The sequence below is a fragment of the Procambarus clarkii genome, chromosome 19, assembly GCF_040958095.1.
Source record: "Procambarus clarkii isolate CNS0578487 chromosome 19, FALCON_Pclarkii_2.0, whole genome shotgun sequence".
Lineage (NCBI taxonomy): Eukaryota > Metazoa > Arthropoda > Malacostraca > Decapoda > Cambaridae > Procambarus > Procambarus clarkii.
This window is the reverse complement of record NC_091168.1, coordinates 20,566,583-20,591,704: the sequence shown is the minus strand read 5'-3', so window position 1 is coordinate 20,591,704 and position 25,122 is coordinate 20,566,583. Positions and strand designations below refer to the sequence as shown.

The following is a 25,122-nucleotide window of genomic DNA, read 5'->3' as shown; positions in this document are numbered from 1 at the left end:
TAAGTGTGTCTCAGTGTTGTAGATTTCTTAAGTGTGTCTTAGTGTTGTAGGTTCCTTAAGTGTGTCTCAGTGTTGTAGGTTTCTTAAGTGTGTCTCAGTGTTGAAGGTTCCTTAAGTGTGTCTCAGTGTTGTAGGTTCCTTAAGTGTGTCTCAGTGTTGTAGGTTCCTTAAGTGTGTCTCAGTGTTGTAGGTTCCTTAAGTGTGTCTCAGTGTTGTAGATTTCTTAAGTGTGTCTCAGTGTTGTAGGTTTCTTAAGTGTGTCTCAGTGTTGTAGGTTCCTTAAGTGTGTCTCAGTGTTGTAGATTTCTTAAGTGTGTCTCAGTGTTGTAGGTTCCTTAAGTGTGTCTCAGTGTTGTAGGTTTCTTAAGTGTGTCTCAGTGTTGTAGGTTCCTTAAGTGTGTCTCAGTGTTGTAGGTTCCTTAAGTGTGTCTCAGTGTTGTAGGTTCCTTAAGTGTGTCTCAGTGTTGTAGGTTTCTTAAGTGTGTCTCAGTGTTGTAGATTTCTTAAGTGTGTCTCAGTGTTGTAGATTTCTTAAGTGTGTCTCAGTGTTGTAGGTTCCTTAAGTGTGTCTCAGTGTTGTAGGTTTCTTAAGTGTGTCTCAGTGTTGTAGGTTCCTTAAGTGTGTCTCAGTGTTGTAGGTTCCTTAAGTGTGTCTTAGTGTTGTAGGTTCCTTAAGTGTGTCTCAGTGTTATAGGTTTCTTAAGTGTGTCTCAGTGTTGAAGGTTCCTTAAGTGTGTCTCAGTGTTGTACATTTCTTAAGTGTGTGTGGCTGAATATATTCAATATTTTCCCTGTCTATGATTCAACTCCTAAAGACTTACTCATATATGTACATTTTATGCTTGTTTGCTCTTTCTCAACAAAATTATTGTTTGAAATGTAAGTTGATAATAAAATATAATTGTTATATTCTATCGTCTTTTCACGTAAATACAGTTGTTTACCTTTTTCTTGCGTCTGGCAGCGCCGTGTGTCGCCAGCGAGGAGTTATCGTACTTAGTGATGAAATTTATGCTCGACTGACTTTTAACAGAAAGCACGCGTCCATGGCCGAGGTAGGTCACGTTGCTGCTGCTTCCTCTATCATTGCTTCTATAATTAACATTATTATTGCAGCATTTCTTCATAAACAAAGATCGTTAATCCAGCTGCCAAACACTTTATTTTGAATGAAAAACGCTTTACACACTCACACAACCCGTCCTCAGAGTCCATTCCATCCAACGGTCGACCCCAGAGACGCATTCGTCAATTGTTGATGTTCATTCAAAATAGGAATGTTCTCAAATAAAAATTCATGTTATTATATATATTAGCATACTGTGCATATTTAGGCGCTGGTTAGGTGTTTAGGATCTGTTGGCGATTATTGGTATTTGTAGTACGTGGATGAAGCATTTACAGCGTTGTGGTTCGAACAAAAGTCGACAGCGAAGCACTTGTGTTTCACTCAATTTCACGTATGCACTCTCGTCTAGGAATTCTACCTTCAATACACAGTAATGTGATGAATCAATGAGAAAATTCGTAGGAATGTCTAAGTTGTCTAAGACTTGTGCATGGTAACACCCAGAGTTCGAATCCTCACCACCGCTCCTACTGAGTTACTCATACCTTGAGGTTACCTTGAGGTGCTTCCGGGGCTTAGCGTCCCCGCGGCCCGGTCGTTGACCAGGCCTCATTACTATAATTATAAAGTAAATATTGTGTATTTACTGACATCAATTATTTCAACCATAAAGCTCAATAACAAATGAACAACTAACCTAATCTATCCCCCTCTTTAGCATTTCCCTGAGGGCACCATTCTCACCAGTGGCTTCAGCAAGTGGGCGTCGGTGGGCGGCTGGAGGCTTGGATACGCCCACTTTCCTTCCGCTCTACGCCCACTCTTTGAGGCGGTCCGCAACGCTGTCTCCCACACATACACTAACGCCCCGGCGCCCATGCAGTATGGTGTGGCCCAGGTGAGGGGTGTTGGGTGTACGGTGTGGCCCAGGTGAGGGGTGATGAGTGTACGGTGTGGCCCAGGTGAGGGGTGATGGGTGTACGGTGTGGCCCAGGTGAGGGGTGATGGGTGTACGGTGTGGCCCAGGTGAGGGGTGATGGGTGTACGGTGTGGCCCAGGTGAGGGGTGATGGGTGTACGGTGTGGCCCAGGTGAGGGGTGATGGGTGTACGGTGTGGCCCAGGTGAGGGGTGATGGGTGTACGGTGTGGCCCAGGTGAGGGGTGTTGGGTGTACGGTGTGGCCCAGGTGAGGGGTGATGGTGTACGGTGTGGCCCAGGTGAGAGTTTGTGAGCAAACTCACACACACACACACACACACACACACACACACACACCACACACACACACACACACCACACACACACACACACACACACACACACACACACACACACACACACACACACGATATACTCTCCAAAATTACCTCATCCGATTCCACCAAACATCGACCAGTCGAGTTTTTACTCGAGCAGAACTGACGAAAATATCACCATGAATTATTTACCATAATACGAGTTGAATAGACTTTGTATTTTATGGGCCCCAACGACCCAATTCCGAGTGTAGCGGCTTCTATTAGTCAGTTGTGTATAGACTATATCTGTCCGTTTATTGGGTTATTTGAATAGGGGTGTATGGGCTCATTATGCCCGTTATTGGGGACAGGAAGCCTGTGAGTATATATTTATTTAAGGCTTACATCGAGGTCTCCAGCACCCCTTAAGGTGGAACAACTGACCCTTTACAGGATGCAAACTCACAACAGCTGACTAACTCGCAGAGTTACGTCATAGAGTGAGCTGAGTTACGCCAGAGTGAGCTGAGTTATATCATAGAGTGAGCTATTATTGTTGTTGCCCAAAACGCTATACGTACTAGTGACTTTAGATACTGTATGTACTAGCTCTATCTATAAATCAATCAGAATGTTTGTAACTCTGCATCTATGTATGTACTTTTCCTAAATAAAATATAATTATTATGATTATTATTATTATTATTATTTTTATTATTATTATTATTAGTATATAAACACATAACGAAACTACGACGTTGTTACAACATTCCAACACGTTTCAGCATCTAACAAGATGTAACCAATACAGCAAGTTGTAAAAACGTTTCAATACGTCATAAAAACGTTATAACTAGATGTAACAACTTTATTACATGTTGTAACAAGCGGAAAATAGGGACAGTTTCGTTTTGTATTTGCAGGGTATAGTCCTTGACCAGCGGGTGATTGTTATCTTCGTGGAGAGTTCGGAAAAATGGGTCCCCAGCCTAGTGTTTTCATGACTATCAAAAAGATAATGATATTATTTGTTTCTCAAACTCCTAGACGATAGTTTGTCGTACCATTATCATCCCTAAGCTCAGAACTATATCGAATTAGTGTACCTATATATTTTAGTATGACTACTCTTTTTTGTGTTTTAAATTTTTAAGAATACACTGTTGATCCGAGACTTTCCATAGCTATAACAACCACAACAAGTTAAATTAATACATATTGTACGTGATGATACATGGATTCACAATCAATAGTCGCTGGGGGGGGGGGGTGGCCTATGTCGAGAACAGAGGCCAACCCATTTTGGGTCCCCACAATGCACTCAAAACCCTCCACACCCACACCTCTCCAAAAAGAAAAAAGGTTACCTATCAACACAGCCACTACTGAAGAAGTCACGAGAGAGAACATGAAGTGAACACCTGAATCAAGAGAGTAATCTCACCACACACACTGTAGTGACTTCCTCACAGTGGTGACTTCCTCAGTCACCACTGAGGTCGTGAGATAAAACAATAACTGGAAGGGAGGGAAGAACTGGAGAGATATTCTCTCCCTGGCAGACCAGAGAGAGAATATCTCCCAGGACGACCATGGAACTTCAGCTGGACAACCACACACAAAAAAAATAAGAATGACTCTCTTCGTCACACCAGAATGCAAGGAAGCAACTGGTAAAAATTATTCCTCGACAAGTTATTAATAATACAAGCCATGATAATAATATTGAGCACGGTATTGTTGTAATAAAATAATAAAGAGGAGATATACTGACAACAGTTACAACAACAGCAACAGAAATAAAGTTGATGGGTTCACAAACAGCAACAATAACATCCCCCATTAATAAAGCAGGAACACACACCAATAATAACACAATATTATCAACATACACAATAGCAACATACAACCGAAATACCAGTAGAATTAACATCAACAAATACATAAAAAAACACGACAAGAATAATAAAAAAAACTACTAATTACGTTAGAGTATGCCAAGAAAAGGCTCAGCTGTTGCTCGCGCCTCGAACCAGGGTCCCTGGGAGGCGAGTTTGGTTACTGACCATTACACTCATCAGCTCCACTTGTACCTCTGCTCCTCAGGGTTTTCCTGTCTTGTTCATTCTAAATGTTGGAATTTTCTTCACTCTAGCAGAGCACACATGTGTCTGGGTTTGGATTTACCTGTGATGGTTCTAATCTTAAAAAAACTCGCGAAAACGAGCTTCAGCTCCTTGGATTCGCCTTACCAACTGTCGGTAGTTAAATGATTGGTGACAACTACTCGTCAATCTGCGTCACTTCACAACCTATGCATCCATTAAGGGACTATATTTCTACTTTCTCTATTTCTACTTTCTTTCAATGTCATTAGGTTCAGTTTAGTATAATCCTGAAGCTCTACTCCGTCAAAGTACCGAAAGTAGTGAACACAGTAGCTTCTTAATTTTTGCTTTGTGTCCTTTGTGTTGGAGATGCCATTTTGGTACTGCATACTCTAGCATTGGTCTGACGTATGTTGTTGTATAGTGTTTGGAATGTGTCCGTATCTTGACTCCTGAAGGTTGTTGAATCTTAGTCTTTTGTCTTGGGTTCAATATTAACTGCTCATGTAATTGTGTGATTGTGTGTGTGTGTGTGTGTGTGTATATATATATATATATATATATATATATATATATATATATATATATATATATATATATATATATATATATATATATATATATATATATATATATGTCGTACCTAGTAGCCAGATCGCACTTCTCAGCCTACTATGCAAGGCCCAATTTGCCTAATAAGCCAAGTTTTCATGAATTAATTGTTTTTCGACTACCTAACCTACCTAACCTAACCTAACTTTTTTGGCTACCTAACCTAACCTAACCTATAAAGATAGGTTAGGTTACGTTAGGTAGGGCTGGTTAGGTTCAGTCATATATCTACGTTAACTTTAACTCCAATAAAAAAAAATGACCTCTTACATAATGAAATGGGTAGCTTTATCATTTCATAAGAAAAAAATTAGAGAAAATATATTAATTCAGGAAAACTTGGCCTATTAGGCAAATCGGGCCTTGCATAGTAGGCCGAGAAGTGCATTCTGGCTACTAGGTACGACATATGTATATATATATATATATATATATATATATATATATATATATATATATATATATATATAATATATATATATATATATATATATATATATATATATATATATATATATATATATATATATTGGTGTATACTGGCAGCAGGTTTTCTTTCAAACATGTTTCATTGAATATGACCGCATATTCTGTATTTATTATTTTCTGGTTTAGGGCTTCTATCCCTCTAACTATTTTCTTAGCATCAGGGCTTAATTGAAATAGGAGTTCTCCAAAACTCATTTTCGTACTTTTAAGGTGAAGAAAAGAAGTGATTTACTATAGAGTGTATTACACTTATTTGTATAATTTGCACGACGTTTCGAACCTCCATGGTTCATTCTCAAGTGAACAGATCTTACAATACTAGTTGATTTTATACCCGCATTAGGTCAGGTGATAATACAATGAAGGTGAAAACATGGGATACATGAGGGATAAACATAGGGGCTGCAGAAGGCTTATTGGCCCATACGAGGCATCTCCTATCTAAACACAAAGATTAATCCAGTGTAATTGGCCTGTTATGTTGGACATTGTCTTCTGTGTTGGCATCGATATGTTCTTGTCTTGTCCTTACTCTCATGGTGGGTAGAGTAAATAGTTCCGTGATTTGGGTGTTCATGGTAGGTCGCTCTATTCTTATGTGAATTGCCTCAAGAATTTGTAATCTTCTTGAATCTTGGGTTTTGTCTATTATGCAAGTATTCTTGTTCAACATTTCTCTTGTTAGAGTAATGTCATGGGCTTGTCTCATGTGATTCCTAGGGGCACCAGATTGAAGATGGCATGTCAAACGCCTCGTCAGCTTGGTCGACGTCATACCTATGTACTTACATTGAAGGTTACATCCTTCGTGGGGGCAAGTGTACATGTATACAACGCTTGACTGCTGTAGAGGGTTCTCCGTCGGCTTCGGGCTGTTTTTGATAAGGAGTTCGGAAGTCTTCTTGGTTTTGTAGAATATTATCAGGTTTATGTTTTGGTTAGGAGTAGTGCTTTTTACTCCTTTACGGATTATTTCTTTCATTATTCTTTCCTCTTTTATATGTTCACTGTGCATGGTTGATTTGTAATATAATTTTATTGGGGGTGTTGTGGTTTCTGTTCTAGGTTCTGAATTATACCAACGGTCCAAGTGTCTTCTTATAGCAGCGTCTATTTCCGCGTTGCTATATCCGTTGTTCACCAATACCTGAGTTACTCTTTCAAACTCTCTACTCACGTTGCTCCATTCAGAGCAGTGGGTAAGCGCCCGACGAATATAAGCATTGAGAACACTGGCTTTGTATCTTTGGGGGCACTCACTTCTACCGTTCAGGCATAATCCTATGTTGGTGGGCTTGGTATATACGTTGGTGCTTAAAGAGGTTCCTGTTTTTGTTATTAGTACATCCAAGAATGGCAGACTGTTATTTTCACTATTTTCATGTGTAAATCGGAGTACTGACTCTCTCTCTAGGTGTCTTTTTAGGTCAATTAGTTCATCCGAGTCTTTTACTATTACGAATATGTCATCTACATAACGGCAGTATACAGTTGGTTTTTGTCTGCTACTGAAGACCCTATCTTCGATGGTTCCCATATAAAAATTAGCAAATAAAACTCCTAAGGGGGAGCCCATCGCTACTCCGTCTATTTGTAAATACATGTCTCCTTGTGGACTGATGAAAGGGGCTTCCTTTGTACATGCTTCGAGAAGACTTTTCAAGTGTGGCTCAGGTATGTCTAATTTGGGGTGCTCTCGTCTCTGTATACTCTGTCCAGTATCATTCCTATGGTTGTGTCGACTGGGACGTTGGTAAAAAGGGATTCAACGTCCAGGGAAGCGATGATTCCATCGGGCTGGGTAGATTTGATCAATTCTAGGAAGTCTGCTGATGATTGTAGACTAAACTTACTTGGAGTGTATGGAGTTAGGAGTTCATTGAGTTTCTTTGCCAGGTGATAAGTTGGGGTTGGTATTTGGCTGATTATAGGGCGTAGTGGGTTACCTGGTTTATGCGTCTTAACATTGCCGTAGGCATATCCTAAGCCATAGTCGCCTTGAAGTTTATTGAAATGCACACTACCTTTCTTTGCGTTGATTGCTGTAATTGTTTTGTTTACTTTCCGCTTAAGGTCTTCTACGGGGTTCCTCGTGATTCGTTGAAATTTGGAGTCGTCACTTAGGATGTCGCTAATTTTGTTCATGTATTCATGGGTAGGAATCAATACATATGCTGCTGTTTTGTCGGCTTTTCTTATTGTTACGTCTTTCAGATTTTTTAGTTGTTTCGCTGCTTCTTTGAGTCGTGGGGTTAAGATTGTAGATGAATATGTTCCTCGTTTTTTCCCTGCTTCTGCAAGTAGTTCGGCTTGAAGTGTGTCAGTGGTGATGACTTTTTTGTTGTCTTCTAGCTTATGGATATCGTCCAGAAGCATTTCGATTTCCAGGCGTTTTTGATGCATCTTTGGTTTAGATAAGAATTGACAATTTAGACCAAGATTTAAGAGGTCTCGTTGGTCCTGGGTAAGATCATAAGAAGTCAGGTTAAAGTAGCCATCTTTAGGACGAGGGATTTTTAGCTGTCCACCGTTTAGGGATGTTAACTTACGGAGTGTCTTTGTTTCTACAAGAATTTTATGTTGTTGTTTCAGGTTAAATAGTTCACTGTTGATGGTTTGCTTGAGTTGGATAGGGATGTCGTACTGGGTCCATTTGTTTAACAGATGCTCCGCCTGCTCTATAAAGGTTTGGAGGGCTTCCTTCTTCTTGTTTAGTTGATGCCGAATGAGCTCTTGCCTATACCTATAGGTAAACTCTGTATTGCGGACTGCTGGGTCATGTGGGTTTATATTGGTGTATACTGGCAGCAGGTTTTCTTTCAAACATGTTTCATTGAATATGACCGCATATTCTGTATTTATTATTTTCTGGTTTAGGGCTTCTATCCCTCTAACTATTTTCTTAGCATCAGGGCTTAATTGAAATAGGAGTTCTCCAAAACTCATTTTCGTACTTTTAAGGTGAAGAAAAGATAGGAGATTTAGATTAGGAGATGCCTCGTATGGGCCAATAAGCTTCTGCAGCCCCTTATGTATCCCATGTTTTCACCTTCATTGTATTATCACCTGACCTAATGTGGGTATAAAATCAACTAGTATTGTAAGATCTGTTCACTTGAGAATGAACCATGGAGGTTCGAAACGTCGTGCAAATTATACAAATAGTGTAATACACTCTATAGTAAATCACTTCTTTTCTTCACCTTAAAAGTACGAAAATGAGTTTTGGAGAACTCCTATTTCAATTAAGCCCTGATGCTAAGAAATAGTTAGAGGGATAGAAGCCCTAAACCAGAAAATAATAAATACAGAATATGCGGTCATATTCAATGAAACATATATATATATATATATAATATATATATATATATTATTTTCCCTTAATGATACTCGCATAGTTTCAATTCCTTCACTATATATTGTTTATCATGTCTCATTATATCTGTCTCATCACATGACCTTGCATTTTTCTTAGTTGAAGTCCAGGAACCATTTCTTCCACTATATGTGCAACGTATTTAAGTCTTTCTGCAAACACATGTAATTTTCAATGAACACGAATGAGCGCTTACACACCCACTAGCCAGTCACAGGAAAATAAATCCCGACACATCAAATAGAACTTCACTGAACTTCAAATATATCAAACATCAGACACCAACAATTCACACCAAACATCTATGAGCAAACAGCATGTATTAAACCATTTATTTTTTTCAATCATCAGACAATTGAAGAGACAGTTGCTAAACACCGTGACCAAACATTAAAGCCATACTCTACCGAATATAGCACACAGCGCACTCCGGATGCCAAACACATTACACCTCCACCATCAAACGTCACACACACATACACACACACACACACACACACACACACACACACACACCACACACACACACACACACACCACACACACACACACACACACAAACACAAACAACCACACACCACACACACACACACACACACACACACACACACACACACACACACACACACACACACGACACCTGACAACATGGGCCACATACACTAAGCTCTGTAAAACATACGACGGAGGAGATTGTACACCTCTCTATATCTTGGTGGTGCGGGTGTTTGAATGAAAACGACCTGAGTAAATATTCCTACTCTTCTCACCTCTCCCTCCCTCTCTCTCTCCTTCCCTCTCCTTCCCTCCCTCCTTCTACTTGCCGCATCTCTTCATCACCAACATAATCCTGATAATCTAAACTTCTCTCCTCGTTCTTTCATTCGTCTTTCTATTTACTATCGCTTTCTCTACCTCCTCTCTTACTCACCACTCTTCTCCAACCTCCGCTTCTCTTCCCTGCTTCTCTCTCTCTCTCTCCCCCCCTTCTATCCTCTCTCCCTCTCCCCTCTGGCGTCTCCCTCTGCTTTGTCTCCCTGTAATGCTTGTTATTGTCTCAAGAACGGTATATATTTTTACTGTGTGTTTTCATACACAATAAAGACTATGGCCACGACTCTTCCTGAAGGCCATCTGGATCCGGTTTCACAGGATAGGAGTGGATTCATGAAGGATCCGATAATAAGCCGTTCGTGGTGCTGCGATGGATTCACGAAGTATCTTGCGTATGGGGGTTCATGGGGCATGAAACTCCCGTTCATGGAGATGAGGTGGATACAATGAGCATTGGGCGTTCGTGGGGACGAAGTAGATTCACGGAGTACGGTAGGTAAGGCGTTCGTGAGGAGACGTAATGGACTGAAAGGGCATCCGTGGACTGGTCGTTCGTGAGGGCGTTTATTCTTTTTTTTACCTGTTCGTAACTGTAGTCCAGGGTGAGTTAGAGTGGAATTTTTAATGGTGTTTGTCTTGTATTTTTGCTGCTTTTGGTTGACTGATAATTTAATATGATATTGTAAATAATTTGAATTTATTTCAATTTTTTTTTATCAATATATATTATTTTCCATTTTTATTATTGCATTTTCATTATTTTTAATTTAATTTTTATTATTTTATTTTTAGTATTTTTATTTTTATATTATAATATTATTATAAATTTTTATTTTCATTTTTATTATTCATTTTTATTGAAATACATATTATTAATATAATTTATAATCTTCATACTCACCTTTGCATTACCTTGCAGTGGTAATTAAATAAAATATCAAGGCAAAATAGTTTTTTCTGTTTTCTTTAAACGTTTTCCCAACCTTAATTATATAAGACAGCAGATGACTACGCCAAGAATAATCTCTTTTATATAACAACTGAACGACAGATGTTTATTTAGCAGTTCCATCAAAGTTAAATGCTTTTGTCGGTTCATCTCTCTTAACCATAAAAGAAAAAAGCAGGTTACTGGAGATTCTTAACCCTAATTGGGTTAATTCGACCTTTAATTACCTATCTTTATTATAATTGATTAATCAGAATGGCTGATATAGTAACATCTAGGCTCTTGGTGATCTTACGAATTTATGATACATTAAAAAATTATTTTTGTCCATTTTGTCATTTTAATCACTAAATAATTTTATTGTTGCTAAGCTATTTATATTATTTCTTGATATTTGTTTTTTTTAGCCTTTCGTTGTATTTCTTGCTAATTTTCAGCAATTCTTGGAATGCAATGTTATGTCAAAGGAATCTCTATAATGGTTTTGTTGTCCATACTATTTTATTACTGTTATAACTGTATTATTGACCATATTTTTACTGATAACTTGGGAATGCGTGTGTGTGAGCAAGAGAGAGAGAGAGAGAGAGAGAGAGAGAGAGAGAGGAGAGAGAGAGAGAGAGAGAGAGAAGAGAGAGAGAGAAAGAGGCAGAGGGAGAAAAGAGAGAGAAGGAGAAAGGGAGAAAGAAAGAGACAGAGTAAGAGTGAGACAGACATACAGACCAATATAGATTCACACCCGCACTCAGAGACATAGAAAGTGATACCAAACGCCAAAGAAAGTGATATAGAAAAACCGGAGAAACACAGAGAACAATGCAAAGAGTGACAAAGAAATACTGACCCGGTGACCGACTGGATCGTAAAGTATGATCAAAACTCTGTATGTTTCCAGCCAAATGGAATATAACTGAAGAACTGGAACAATCTCGGTATTTTGAAAAACATTGAACAGAAATAGCCTCCAAATTAGGAAACAAACTTTGTTACTTCACAATGTTCCCCAGGCAAGAAAAAAGTTTTCGGCCACAGAAAGGTAACTGGAAAACTATTGGACTGGAAAAGCTATTGGACTGAGAAAATTATTGGACTGGAAAAGCTATTTGACTGGGAAAACTATTGAACAGGAAAAACTATTAACTGGAAGATTTATTAAACTAGTTATCTATTAAACTGAAAAAACTATTGAACAGTTAAAACTAATGAACAGACAAAATATTTAACTGAAAAACTAATGAACTGAAAAATAATTAAAAAAACTGTTGAAGTGGTAAACCCATTTTATTGGAAAAACAATTAAAGTGAAAACAAAATTGAAATATAAAAAAAACATTGAACTGGAAAAAACTCCAAAGAACTGGAACACTTTTTGAACAGCAATAACACCTGAACAACAAAATCTACTTTTGTAGAAAACGTATACAACAAACTTTTTTAATAATAAACTCGATTTATAGATATGCAGACAAAGAAATGTTGGGTAAGACATTTTGATCTGAAAAAGACATTTTCGATAATAATCCAACATCTTGAAATGAATCAAGATGCTGCTGAAAAACACATTGGACTATTTCTAATGCCATGGTTCCTAGAGGCCAGGAGATAGTGCTGAAGGCCAGGAGACAGTGCTGGAGGCCAGGAGACAGTGCTGGAGACCAGGAGACAGTGCTGGAGACCAGGAGACAGTGCTGGAGACCAGGAGACAGTGCTGGAGGCAAGGAGACAGTGCTGGAGGCCAGGAGACAGTGCTGGAGGCCAGGAGACAGTGCTCGAGGCCGAGAGACAGTGTTGGAGGCCGGGAGACAGTGCTGGGAGCCAGGAGACAATACTGGAGGCCAGGAGACAGTACTGGAAGCCAGGAGACGGTGCTGGAGACCATGAGACAGTACTGGAGGCCAGGAGACAGTGCTGGAGGCCAAGAGACAATACTGGAAGCCAGGAGACAGTGCTGGAGACCATGAGACAGTACTGGAGGCCAGGAGACAGTGTGAGAAGAGAAACAGCAACTCCACGGCTGCCAGTGTACTGTGCATGAAATATGTATAAGGTTAGATAATGTACAATGGGACACGGGACCACCGGGCCACTTCCTTGCCACACTCCACCACAGTCACGACAACTCACTGTGCCTCCCTCTCCCTCCCCCCCACACACGACGGGGTCTGGCGGACGAGTAGTTGACGTCTGTGATTCACAATCCAGGGACCCTGAGCTCTATTGCCGGCCGGGACAAATATTTAGGTCGAATTCGTCAACTTGATGACTCTTTTGACATAGGAGGAAATAGGAAACCGGGGAGATAGAAAGCTGTTGCGGGCTATACTGGCTGGGAATGTGTACGTGTGTGTTTGTTGTGTGTGTGTGTGTGTGTGTGTGTGTGTGTGTGTGTGTGTGTGTGTGTGTGTGTGGTGTGTGGTGTTTTGTGTGTGTGTGTGTGTGTGTGTGTGTGTGTGTGTGTGTGTGTGTGTGTGTGTGTGTGTGTACTCACCTAATTGTACTCACCTAATTGTGCTTGCGGGGGTTGAGCTCTGGCTCTTTGGTCCCGCCTCTCAACCGTCAATCAACTGGTGTACAGATTCCTGAGCCTATTGGGCTCTATCATATCTACATTTGAAACTGTGAATGGAGTCAGCCTCCACCACATCACTTCCTAATGCATTCCATTTGCTAACTACTCTGACACTGAAAAAGTTCTTTCTAACGTCTCTGTGGCTCATTTGGGTACTCAGCTTCCACCTGTGTCCCCTTGTTCGCGTCCCACCAGTGTTGAAAAGTTCGTCCTTGTTTACCCGGTCGATTCCCCTGAGGATTTTGTAGGTAGTGATCATGTCCCCCCTTACTCTTCTGTCTTCCAGTGTCGTGAGGTGCATTTCCCGCAGCCTTTCCTCATAACTCATGCCTCTTAGTTCTGGGACTAGTCTAGTAGCATACCTTTGGACTTTTTCCAGCTTCGTCTTGTGCTTGACAAGGTACGGGCTCCATGCTGGGGCCGCATACTCCAGGATTGGTCTTACATATGTGGTGTACAAGATTCTGAATGATTCCTTACACAGGTTCCTGAACGCCGTTCTGATGTTAGCCAGCCTCGCATATGCCGCAGACGTTATTCTCTTTATGTGGGCTTCAGGAGACAGGTTTGGTGTGATATCAACTCCTAGATCTTTCTCTCTGTCTGTTTCATTAAGTACTTCATCTCCTATTCTGTATCCTGTGCCTGGCCTCCTGTTTCCACTTCCTAGTTTCATTACTTTGCATTTACTCGGGTTGAACTTCAACAGCCATTTGTTGGACCATTCACTCAGTCTATCCAGGTCATCTTGTAGCCTCCTACTATCATCCTCTGTTTCAATCCTCCTCATAATTTTTGCATCGTCGGCAAACATTGAGAGGAACGAATCTATACCCTCTGGGAGATCATTTACATATACCAGAAACAGTATAGGTCCAAGGACTGACCCCTGCGGGACTCCACTTGTGACGTCTCGCCAATCTGAGACCTCACCCCTCACACAGACTCGTTGTCTCCTGTTGCTTAGGTATTCCTCTATCCACCGGAGTACCTTCCCTCTCACTCCAGCCTGCATCTCCAACTTTCGCACTAGCCTCTTGTGTGGCACTGTATCAAAGGCTTTCTGACAATCCAAAAATATGCAGTCTGCCCACCCTTCTCTTTCTTGCCTTATTTTGTTGCCTGGTCGTAGAATTCAAGTAACCCTGTGAGGCAGGACCTGCCATCCCTGAACCCATGTTGATGCTGTGTTACAAAGTTCCTTCGCTCCAGATGCTCCACTAGTTTTTTTCGCACAATCTTCTCCATCAGCTTGCATGGTATGCAGGTTAGGGACACTGGCCTGTAGTTCAGTGCCTCCTGTCTATCCCCTTTCTTGTATATCGGGACTACGTTAGCTGCTTTCCAAATATCTGGCAGTTCCCCTGTTGCCAGTGATTTGTTATACACTATGGAGAGTGGTAGGCTCAGTTCTCTTGCTCCTTCCTTTAGAACCCAAGGGGAGATTCCATCTGGGCCTATAGCCTTTGTCACATCCAACTCTAGTAAACACTTCCTTACTTCCCCACTGGTAATCTCAAACTCTTCCAGTGGTTCCTGGTTAGCTATTCCCTCACTTACCTCTGGAATTTCTCCTTGTTCTAAGGTGAAGACCTCCTGGAATTTCTTATTCAATTCCTCACACACTTCCTTGTCATTTGTAGTGAATCCTTCCGCCCCTATCCTTAATCTCATAACCTGTTCCTTTACTGTTGTTTTTCTCCTAATGTGGCTATGCAACAATTTAGGCTGAGTCTTTGCCTTGCTTGCGATGTCATTTTCGTATTGTCTTTCTGCCTCTCTTCTCATCCTGACATATTCATTCCTGGCATTCTGGTATCTTTCTCTGCTCTCCAGTGTCCTGTTATTCCTATAGTTTCTCCATGCCCTTTTACTTTGCTGCTTAGCTAGCCTACATCTTTGATTAAACCATGGGTTTCTCATCTTCATTTCTCTGTTTTCCTTTTGGACTGGGACAAACTTGTTCGCTGCGTCCTTGCACTTCTGCGTGATGTAATCCATCATATCTTGGGCCGTCTTTCCCCTGAGCTCTGTTTCCCATGCTATATCTGTTAGGAATTTTCTTATCCCCTCATAGTTTCCCTTTCGGTATGCTAACCTTTTGGTTTCGGTATCCCTCCTCGAGTTCAATAACCCTTCTTCAATCAAGTACTCAAACACCAGTACACTGTGGTCGCTCATTCCTACTGGGTCCTCAAAACCGATTTCTCTTATGTCGGAGTCGTTCAGAGTGAAGACTAGGTCGAGTCTCGCTGGTTCGTCATTGCCTCTCATCCTTGTGGGTTCTCCGACATGCTGGGTTAAAAAGTTGCTTGTCACCACCTCCAATAGTTTGGCTCTCCACGTATGGTGTACGCTCGTACGTACGCTCTCTCTCTCCACGTGTGTGTGTGTGTGTGTGTGTGTGTGTGTGTGTGTGTGTATTCACCTAGTTGTGTATTCACCTAGTTGTGTTTGCTGGGGTTGAGCTTTGCTCAAAAGCTCACAAGCATTTGAGCAAAGCTTTGTTAGCTTTCAAAAGCTAACACCTCCATCCAGGTAGCACAAATAGGTGAATACACTTATAAACACTCACCCCCTCCCTTTTCCTTCTCCCTCCCTCCTCCGTCCTCCCTCCCTCCCTACCAACCCTCCCTCCCTTCCCTACCAACCCTCCCTCCCTCTCCTACCAGTCTTCCCTCCTGCCCTTGCTCTTATCAAACGCCACATGACCAAAGAAGATACGAATGTAATTACGAACGATTAGTCCCCGACGGCCCCCAGAGTGGTCGCTACAGGAGCCTCGGGTCCTCCAGCGCCTCTAAACATCTTCCCGGCACCAGCCTGATAACACCCTCAATTACTGCTTAAAAAAAAGCTTGATATGAGGGAAAATTTAGTTGTAAGGTGAATGATAGAATAGAGCCGGAGGGAATAGAATAGAGGGAGCCGGTCGGCCGAGCGGACAACACGCTGTACTTGTGATCCTGTGGTCCTGGGTTCGATCTCAGGCGCCGGCGAGAAACATTGGGCAGAGTTTCTTTCACCCTATGTCCCTGTTACCTAGCAGTAAAATAGGTACCTGGGTGTTAGTCAGCTGTCACGAGCTGCTTCCTGGGGGTGGAGGCCTGGTCGAGGATCGGGCCGCGGGGACACTAAAAATCCCTGAAATCATCTCAAGATAACCTCAAGAGAGGGGAGGGTACGAGGGGAAGGGAGGGGAAGTAGTGTGGCTGTGATGACTGTTGACAAAGAGCGAGAGAGAGACAGAGACACAGATACAGAGAGAGAGACAGAGACACAGATACAGAGAGACATATGCAGAGAGAGAGACAGAGACACAGATACAGAGAGACAGATATATATATATATAGAGAGAGACAGGAGAGAGAGAGAGAGAGAGAGAGAGAGAGAGAGAGAGAGAGAGAGAGAGAGAGAGAGAGAGAGAGAGAGAGAGAGAACAGACAGAATAAAAAAAGACAGGTTCAAAGTGGTGAACAGAGACGAATTCAGGATGGAAAGGGCAAAGAAAAAATAATAATGTCGCTCTATTCTTTATTATATATATATATTGTTATTATTAGATATTTCCTGTACAATGTCCATATAATGTTTTGTGGGATTTTTGCTTCTGATTCTATGGTGTGTTTTAATGACCGGAGATAAGGCGAGACTTTCCCTTTTACTGCGTGTGTGTAATTACCTAAGTGTAGTTACAGGATGAGAGCTACGCTCGTGGTGTCCTGTCTTCCCAGCACTCTTTGTCATATAACGCTTTGACACTACTGACGGTCTTGGCCTCCACCACCTTCTCACCTAACTTGTTCCAACCGTCTGCCACTCTGTTTGCGAAAGTGAATTTTCTTATATTTCTTCGGCATCTGTGTTTAGCTAGTTTATATCTATGACCTCTTGTTCTTAAAGTTCCACGTCTCAGGAAATCTTCCCTATCGATTTTATCAATTCCTGTTATTATTTCGTATGTAGTGATCATATCACCTCTTTTTCTTCTGTCTTCCAGTTTTGGCATATTTAATGCCTCTAACCTCTCTTCGTAGCTCTTGCCCTTCAGTTTTGGGAGCCACTTAGTAGCATGTCTTTGCACCTTTTCCAGTTTGTTGATGTACTTTTTAAGATATGGGCACCACACAACCGCTGCATATTCTAGCTTTGGCCTAACAAAAGTCGTGAACAATTTCTTTAGTATATCGCCATCCACATATATAAAAGCAATTCTCAAGTTAGAAAGCGTGGCATAGGCTCCTTCCGCAATATTCTTTATGTGGTCCTCAGATGATAGTTTACTATCTAGAACCACCTCTAGATCTCTTTCTTTATCAGAATTCTTTAAAGATTTCTCACATAATATATAGGTTGTGTGGGGTCTATGTTCTCCTATTCCACATTCCATAACATGGCATTTATTAACATTAAATTCCATTTGCCAAGTGGTGCTCCATATACTTATTTTGTCCAGGTCATCTTGAAGGGCATGACAATCATCTAAGTTTCTTATCCTTCCGATTATCTTAGCATCATCAGCAAACATGTTCGTATAATTCCGTATACCAACTGGTAGATCATTTATGTAGACAATAAACATCACTGGTGCAAGAACTGAACCCTGTGATACTCCACTTTGTGACATTTCTCCAGTCCGATACATTGCCTCTGATCACTGCCCTGATTTTTCTATCAGTCAGAAAAATTTTCATCCATGTTACAAGCGTACCTGTCACCCCTCCAATATTTTCCAGTTTCCAGGACAACCTCTTATGTGGAATTCTGTCAAAAGCCTTTTTTAGGTTCAGATAGATGCAGTCAACCCAACCATCTCTTTCCTGTAATATCTCTGTTGCTCGATCATAGAAACTGAGTAAATTCGATACACTGGATCGTCCAGATCGAAAACCATACTGTCTGTCTGATATTATATCATTTCTCTCCAAGTGTTCTACCCATTTAGTTTTAATTATTTTTTCCAATATTTTGACTATTACACTTGTCAATGATACCGGTCTATAATTAAGGGGGTCTTCCCAGCTTCCACTTTTGTAGATTAGAACTATGTTAGCCTTTTTCCACATATCAGCTACAACTCCTGTAAACAGGGATGCCTGAAAAATCAGTTGAAGAGGAATGCTGAGCTCAGGTGCACATTCTCTCAGAACCCAAGGTGAAACTCCATCTGGACCAACTGCTTTGTTCTTATTTAGCTCCTTGAGCATTTTTTCCACTTCGTCTCTAGGCACCTCTATGTGCTCTATGTTGTTCTCTGGAATTCTTATTGTATCTGGTTCCCTGAAGATTTCATTTTGTACAAACACACTTTGGAACTTTTCGTTTAATGTTTCACACATTTCCTTTTCATTTTCTGTGAATCTATTTCCCATTTTCAACATTGTATATCATTTTTTACCTGCAATTAGTTGTTTATGAATTTATAGAATAGAGCTGGTTCTGTTTTACATTTGTCTGCAATCCCTTTTTCAAAATTTCTTTCTGCCTCTCTCCTCACTGCCGTGTAGTTGTTTCTCGCATCTTTGTATCGCTGGTATGTTTGGGGGTTTGGCCTCTTCCTGTATTGATTCCATTTTTGTGTCTTTTGGTCTCTAGCCCTCTCGCACTTTCTGTTGAACCAATCCTGTTTCCTAGTTCTGCTTCTCTGTTTTGGTATAATTTTTTGTGTGCCTTTATCATATATTTCACAAAACTTGACATACATCTCATTCACTTCCTTGCCCAGCAACAAGTCTGTCCAATTATACCCACTAAAAAAATTTCTAAGGTTGCCATAATGTCCTCTCTTAAAGTCAGGTTTTTCAATTGCATCAACCTTCATATTTTCTTCCAGATTATAACACATTGCATACTTTATTCCCAAAATGACATGGTCACTTTTACCCAAGGGAGGAAGGTACTGAATGTCAAATATTTCTTCCTCCTTCCTGGTAAATATCAAATCTAGCAAGGAGGGAACGTCCCCTTCCCTCATCCTCGTAGCTTGTTTAACATGTTGATACAAGAATTTTTCCGAGATGAGGTCTACAAATTTACAGGTCCAGAAATCTTCTGTTTTAGCTTCATATGCTTCCCAGTCTATGGCTTTCAAGTTGAAGTCGTCGACTATAAACAGTCGTGAACTATCGTTATCTGCTCTCGCTATGATCTCTCTCATTATTGTTATAAGACCTCTTTTACTATCTAGCTCCTCCTTTGACCATGTGCTGCTTAGCGGTGGACTATATGCATTTATGATCATTAGTTTATCATCCTCATGGCAGATCTCTAGTGCTATTATGTCAACTTCTTGTGGATTTGCAGTCATTATTTCATTCACCTTTAGGTGTTCTTTCACCAGCACAGCAACGCCACCACCTTTCCTAATTTTTCTGTCGCGTCTCCAAATTGAGTAGCACCTTGGGAATATGACTTCATTTATAATAACATCTTCAAGTTTTGTCTCCGTGAGTGTAACAATGTCTGGTGTCTGCAGCTGTATTATATCACTTAACTCCAGTATCTTCGATCTTACTCCATCTATGTTGGTGTATGCAATCTTCAGGAACTTGTTCCCCCTCTTCTTATTCTTCACTCCTCCTCTCTCTAACGATTTTGTTGGTGTGGCTTTATGTACCACTTTACTGGTCTGCTTACCCCTATCACTTTGTAGAAAAAAGAATTGATTTCTTCTTCATTCCTGCTCTCATTTAAACGTTTTGCCTCGGCGAGGTTCAGTTTCAGCTTCTCTCTATCTTCTTTTGAAAGGTCTCGTCTTAACGACCACACTTTCCCATCCTCATCACTTTGTAATTTTCTAGCATTCCTTAGTACTTCTTCCATCTGTTTGGCACCATTTAGGGTGATCCTCAAAGGTCGATCTTTCCCTTTTACATATCTGCCTGTAGTCGCACACATTCTCTATGGTTGTAAGACCTTCCACGAGGCCAACAATTTTATCTACTTCTTTTGCTTCTTCTACAGCTCTTTCTGACCTAGATGTTATCTCATTTTCTTTGCAGCCAAAAAGGATCAGGGACTTACTCCGATCAACTGTGTTTTGCACCAACTTCGGGTTAGATGCCAATTCTTTTCTCACTTCCAGCCTAATGTTTGTTTTATCTTGGTTGCTGCAGTGTTTGACTTCCTTTACTGCTTCTTCTATTTTTTCCTTCTCCTTGGCCACTTATGCATAAGTGAGTTGCATATCTTTCTTGCACTGTTCTATTCCCTGAGTAATTTCCTCCATCTGTGCTGACAAAAGCTGCTTCTCCTGTTGAAATTCCTTACCTAACCTATTGTAGTCATTTATGTTTAAATTTACTTTAACTTCTTCCAAAGCTATTTTTAAGAGTCTATTTTCTTCTTCCATGGCTTTGCAATTTGTTTCCAATTGAATCTTATCCTTGCGCAAGTCTTTCACTAAACTCTCGAGACATACAACTTTGCTATTTAAATGGTCATTACTTTCTTTCAATTTACTAATTATTACTGCATGAGAGGTCACTATAGTATCTAATTTTACCAACTTGTTGTATAGACTGGTTATATCAATGCTTTCTTCACTGAATCCAACAAAATCAAGCTCTGTTTTTTATTTCCTCTTGCAGGCGGCCATCTTGAATGTTCTTCTCTGCACTGTAAACACTAGGACAACTTTTTCTCATCCAGTTTTTCACTTCCCTTGGCACATTCCTGTTATCTCACCTATTTTTCAAAAGCACTATACCTTTATGTACTCTGGGACACAACTCACTATCATCATCCTGTACTACAATACCTAATAACCTAATGAAATATGCTGGATGAAATATGCTGATTGTTGAAATATGCTGGAGCTCCTCTTGTCTGCCTCTTAGGAAAGAACTTGGGATAAAACTTGGAATAGCCTGTGTGCGTGTGTGTGTGTATGTGTGTGTGTGTGTGTGTGTGTGTGTGTGTGTGTGTGTGTGTGTGTGTGTGTGTGTGTGTGTGTGTGTGTGTGTGTGTGTGTGTGTGAGTGTGAGTGTGTGTGTGTGTGTGTGTACTCACCTATATGTACTCACCTATATGTGCTTGCAGGATCGAGCATTGACTCTTGGATCCCGCCTTTCTAGCTATCGGTTGTGTACAGCAATGACTCCTGTCCCATTTCCCTATCATACCTAGTTTTAAAAGTATGAATAGTATTTGCTTCCACAACCTGTTCCCCAAGTGCATTCCATTTTTCTACTACTCTCACGCTAAAAGAAAACTTCCTAACATCTCTGTGACTCATCTGAGTTTCCAGTTTCCACCCATGTCCCCTCGTTCTGTTATTATTACGTGTGAACATTTCATCTATTTCCACTTTATCAATTCCCCTGAGTATTTTATATGTCCCTATCATATCTCCTCTCTCCCTTCTTTTCTCTAGTGTCGTTAGGTTCAGTTCCTTCAGCCGCTCTTCATATCCCATCCCTCGTAACTCTGGGACAAGCCTCGTCGCAAACCTCTGAACCTTCTCCAGTTTCTTTATGTGTTTCTTCAGGTGGCGGCTCCATGATGGCGCGGCATACTCTAAGACGGGTCTCACGTAGGCAGTGTAAAGTGCCCTAAAAGCTTCCTCATTTAGGTTTCTGAATGAAGTTCTAATTTTCGCCAGTGTAGAGTACGCTGCTGTCGTTATCCTATTTATATGTGCCTCAGGAGTTAGATTAGGTGTCACATCCACTCCCAGGTCTCTTTCTCGAATCGTTACAGGTAGGCTGTTCCCCTTCATTGTGTACTGTCCCTTTGGTCTCCTGTCACCTGATCCCATTTCCATAACTTTACATTTACTGGTGTTAAACTCCAGTAGCCATTTCCCTGACCATCTCTGCAGCCTGTTTAAGTCCTCTTGGAGGATCCTACAATCCTCGTCTGTCACAACTCTTCTCATTAATTTTGCGTCATCTGCAAACATTGACATGTATGATTCCACTCCTGTAAACATATCATTTACGTAAATTAGAAAGAGGATTGGTCCCAGCACCGATCCTTGAGGTACTCCACTTGTTACTGTTCGCCAGTCCGACTTTTCGCCCCTTACCATTACCCTCTGGCTCCTTCCTGTTAGGTAGTTCTTCACCCATACTAGGGCCTTTCCGCTTACTCCTGCCTGCCTCTCAAGTTTGTATAGCAGTCTCATGTGCGGTACCGTATCAAAGGCCTTTTGGCAGTCAAGAAATATGCAGTCTGCCCAGCCTTCTCTGTCCTGCCTTATCCTTGTTACTTTATCATAGAATTCTAAAAGGTTTGTTAGGCATGATTTCCCTGTCCAGAACCCATGTTGGTGCTTGTTTACAAACCCAATGCTCTCCAGGTGTTCAACAAGTCTTAGCCTAATTATTCTTTCAAGTATTTTGCAGGGGATGCTTGTCAGTGATACGGGTCTGTAGTTAAGTGCCTCCTCCCTATCACCTTTTTTGAAAATCGGTACGACATTTGCCTCCTTCCAGCAACTGGGCAATTCTCCCGACATGTGGTGTGTGTGTGTGTGTGTGTGTGTGTGTGTGTGTGTGTACTCACCTATATGTACTCACCTATATGTGCTTGCAGGATCGAGCATTGACTCTTGGATCCCGCCTTTCTAGCTATCGGTTGTTTACAGCAATGACTCCTGTCCCATTTCCCTATCATACCTAGTTTTAAAAGTATGAATAGTATTTGCTTCCACAACCTGTTCCCCAAGTGCATTCCATTTTTCTACTACTCTCACGCTAAAAGAAAACTTCCTAACATCTCTGTGACTCATCTGAGTTTCCAGTTTCCACCCATGTCCCCTCGTTCTGTTATTATTACGTGTGAACATTTGATCTATTTCCACTTTGTCAATTCCCCTGAGTATTTTATATGTCCCTATCATATCTCCTCTCTCCCTTCTTTTCTCTAGTGTCGTAAGGTTCAGTTCCTTCAGCCGCTCTTCATATCCCATCCCTCGTAGCTCTGGGACAAGCCTCGTCGCAAACCTCTGAACCTTCTCCAGTTTCTTTATGTGTTTCTTCAGGTGGGGGCTCCATGATGGCGCGGCATACTCTAAGACGGGTCTCACGTAGGCAGTGTAAAGCGCCCTAAAAGCTTCCTCATTTAGGTTTCTGAATGAAGTTCTAATTTTCGCCAGTGTAGAGTACGCTGCTGTCGTTATCCTATTTATATGTGCCTCAGGAGTTAGATTGGGTGTCACATCCACTCCCAGGTCTCTTTCTCGAATCGTTACAGGTAGGCTGTTCCCCTTCATTGTGTACTGTCCCTTTGGTCTCCTGTCACCTGATCCCATTTCCATAACTTTACATTTACTGGTGTTAAACTCCAGTAGCCATTTCTCTGACCATCTCTGCAGCCTGTGTAAGTCCTCTTGGAGGATCCTACAATCCTCGTCTGTCACAACTCTTCTCATTAATTTTGCGTCATCTGCAAACATTGACATGTATGATTCCACTCCTGTAAACATATCATTTACGTAAATTAGAAAGAGGATTGGTCCCAGCACCGATCCTTGAGGTACTCCACTTGTTACTGTTCGCCAGTCCGACTTTTCGCCCCTTACCATTACCCTCTGGCTCCTTCCTGTTAGGTAGTTCTTCACCCATACTAGGGCCTTTCCGCTTACTCCTGCCTGCCTCTCAAGTTTGTATAGCAGTCTCATGTGCGGTACCGTATCAAAGGCCTTTTGGCAGTCAAGAAATATGCAGTCTGCCCAGCCTTCTCTGTCCTGCCTTATCCTTGTTACTTTATCATAGAATTCTAAAAGGTTTGTTAGGCATGATTTCCCTGTCCAGAACCCATGTTGGTGCTTGTTTACAAACCCAATGCTCTCCAGGTGCTCAACAAGTCTTAGCCTAATTATTCTTTCAAGTATTTTGCAGGGGATGTGTGTGTGTGTGTGTGTGTGTGTGTGAGTGTGTGTGTGTGTGTGTGTGTGTGTGTGTGGTGTGTGTGTGTGGGTGTGTGTGTGTGTGTGTGTGTGTATGTGTGTGTGTGTGTGTGTGTGTGTGTGTGTGTGTGTGTGTGTGTGTGTGTGTTGTGTGTGTGTGTGTGTGTGTGGTGTGAGTGTGGTGTGTGTGTGTGTGTGTGTGTGTGTGTGTGTGTGTGTGTGTGTGTGTGTATGTGTGTGTGTGTGTGTATACTCACCTAGTTGTGTTTGCGGGGGTTTAGCTCTGGCTCTTTGGTCCCGCCTCTCAACCGTCAATCAACGGGTGTACAGATTCCTGAGCCTATTGGGCTCTATCATATCTACACTTGAAACTGTGTATGGAGTCAGCCTCCACCACATCACTTCCTAATGCATTCCATTTGTCAACCACTTTGACACCAAAAAAGTTCTTTCTAATATCTCTGTGGCTCATTTGGGCACTCAGTTTCCACCTGTGTCCCCTTGTGCGTGTGCCCCTTGTGTTAAATAGCCTGTCTTTATTCTGCCTGTGTGTGTGTGTGTGTATGTGTATATGTGTGTGTGTATGTGTATATGTGTGTGTGGTTATAAGTGGAAGGGTCCCAATATATAGGGGAAGTGTGGGACATTTACGAATTCATTTTTCCGTCTATCTAGAGTTGTTTTTGTTTTACCTCTATACGTTGTTGAGGAGAGGAACAGTGTGCTCTATAATTGTTTTTCTCAGGCTTTTGACTCTCTAAATGGATGTGTTGCATTCAAGTTCTACGCTGACATACTGACATACTCTACAGTTATGCACTGTCCTGTATATGTTCTCTAGGAAGCTTTAAATATGCAAATATATCACTTTATGTACTTTAGGGGAATAAAATTAGTGCATTTATTGCTTATATATAAAAAATACTCTAATTGTAGGTTTAAAACAAAAAGTCTTATGGGTTATTAGGCCAATATGTTAACAAAATTATAACTACAACACTTTTAAAGTGATTATGAAACACAAAG

General features: G+C 41.1%; 1 protein-coding gene across 1 annotated transcript in view; it reads left to right on the top strand.

The window, feature by feature from the left end:
• Window positions 1-25,122, top strand: part of LOC138366321 (aspartate aminotransferase-like) — a 41,022-nt gene that overhangs the window by 4,924 nt on the left and 10,976 nt on the right. The window contains exons 7-8 of the mRNA XM_069327350.1: window positions 965-1,055; window positions 1,788-1,967. Of these exons, the coding sequence (XP_069183451.1) occupies window positions 965-1,055; window positions 1,788-1,967 (271 nt within the window). The remainder of the gene's footprint in view (window positions 1-964; window positions 1,056-1,787; window positions 1,968-25,122) is intronic.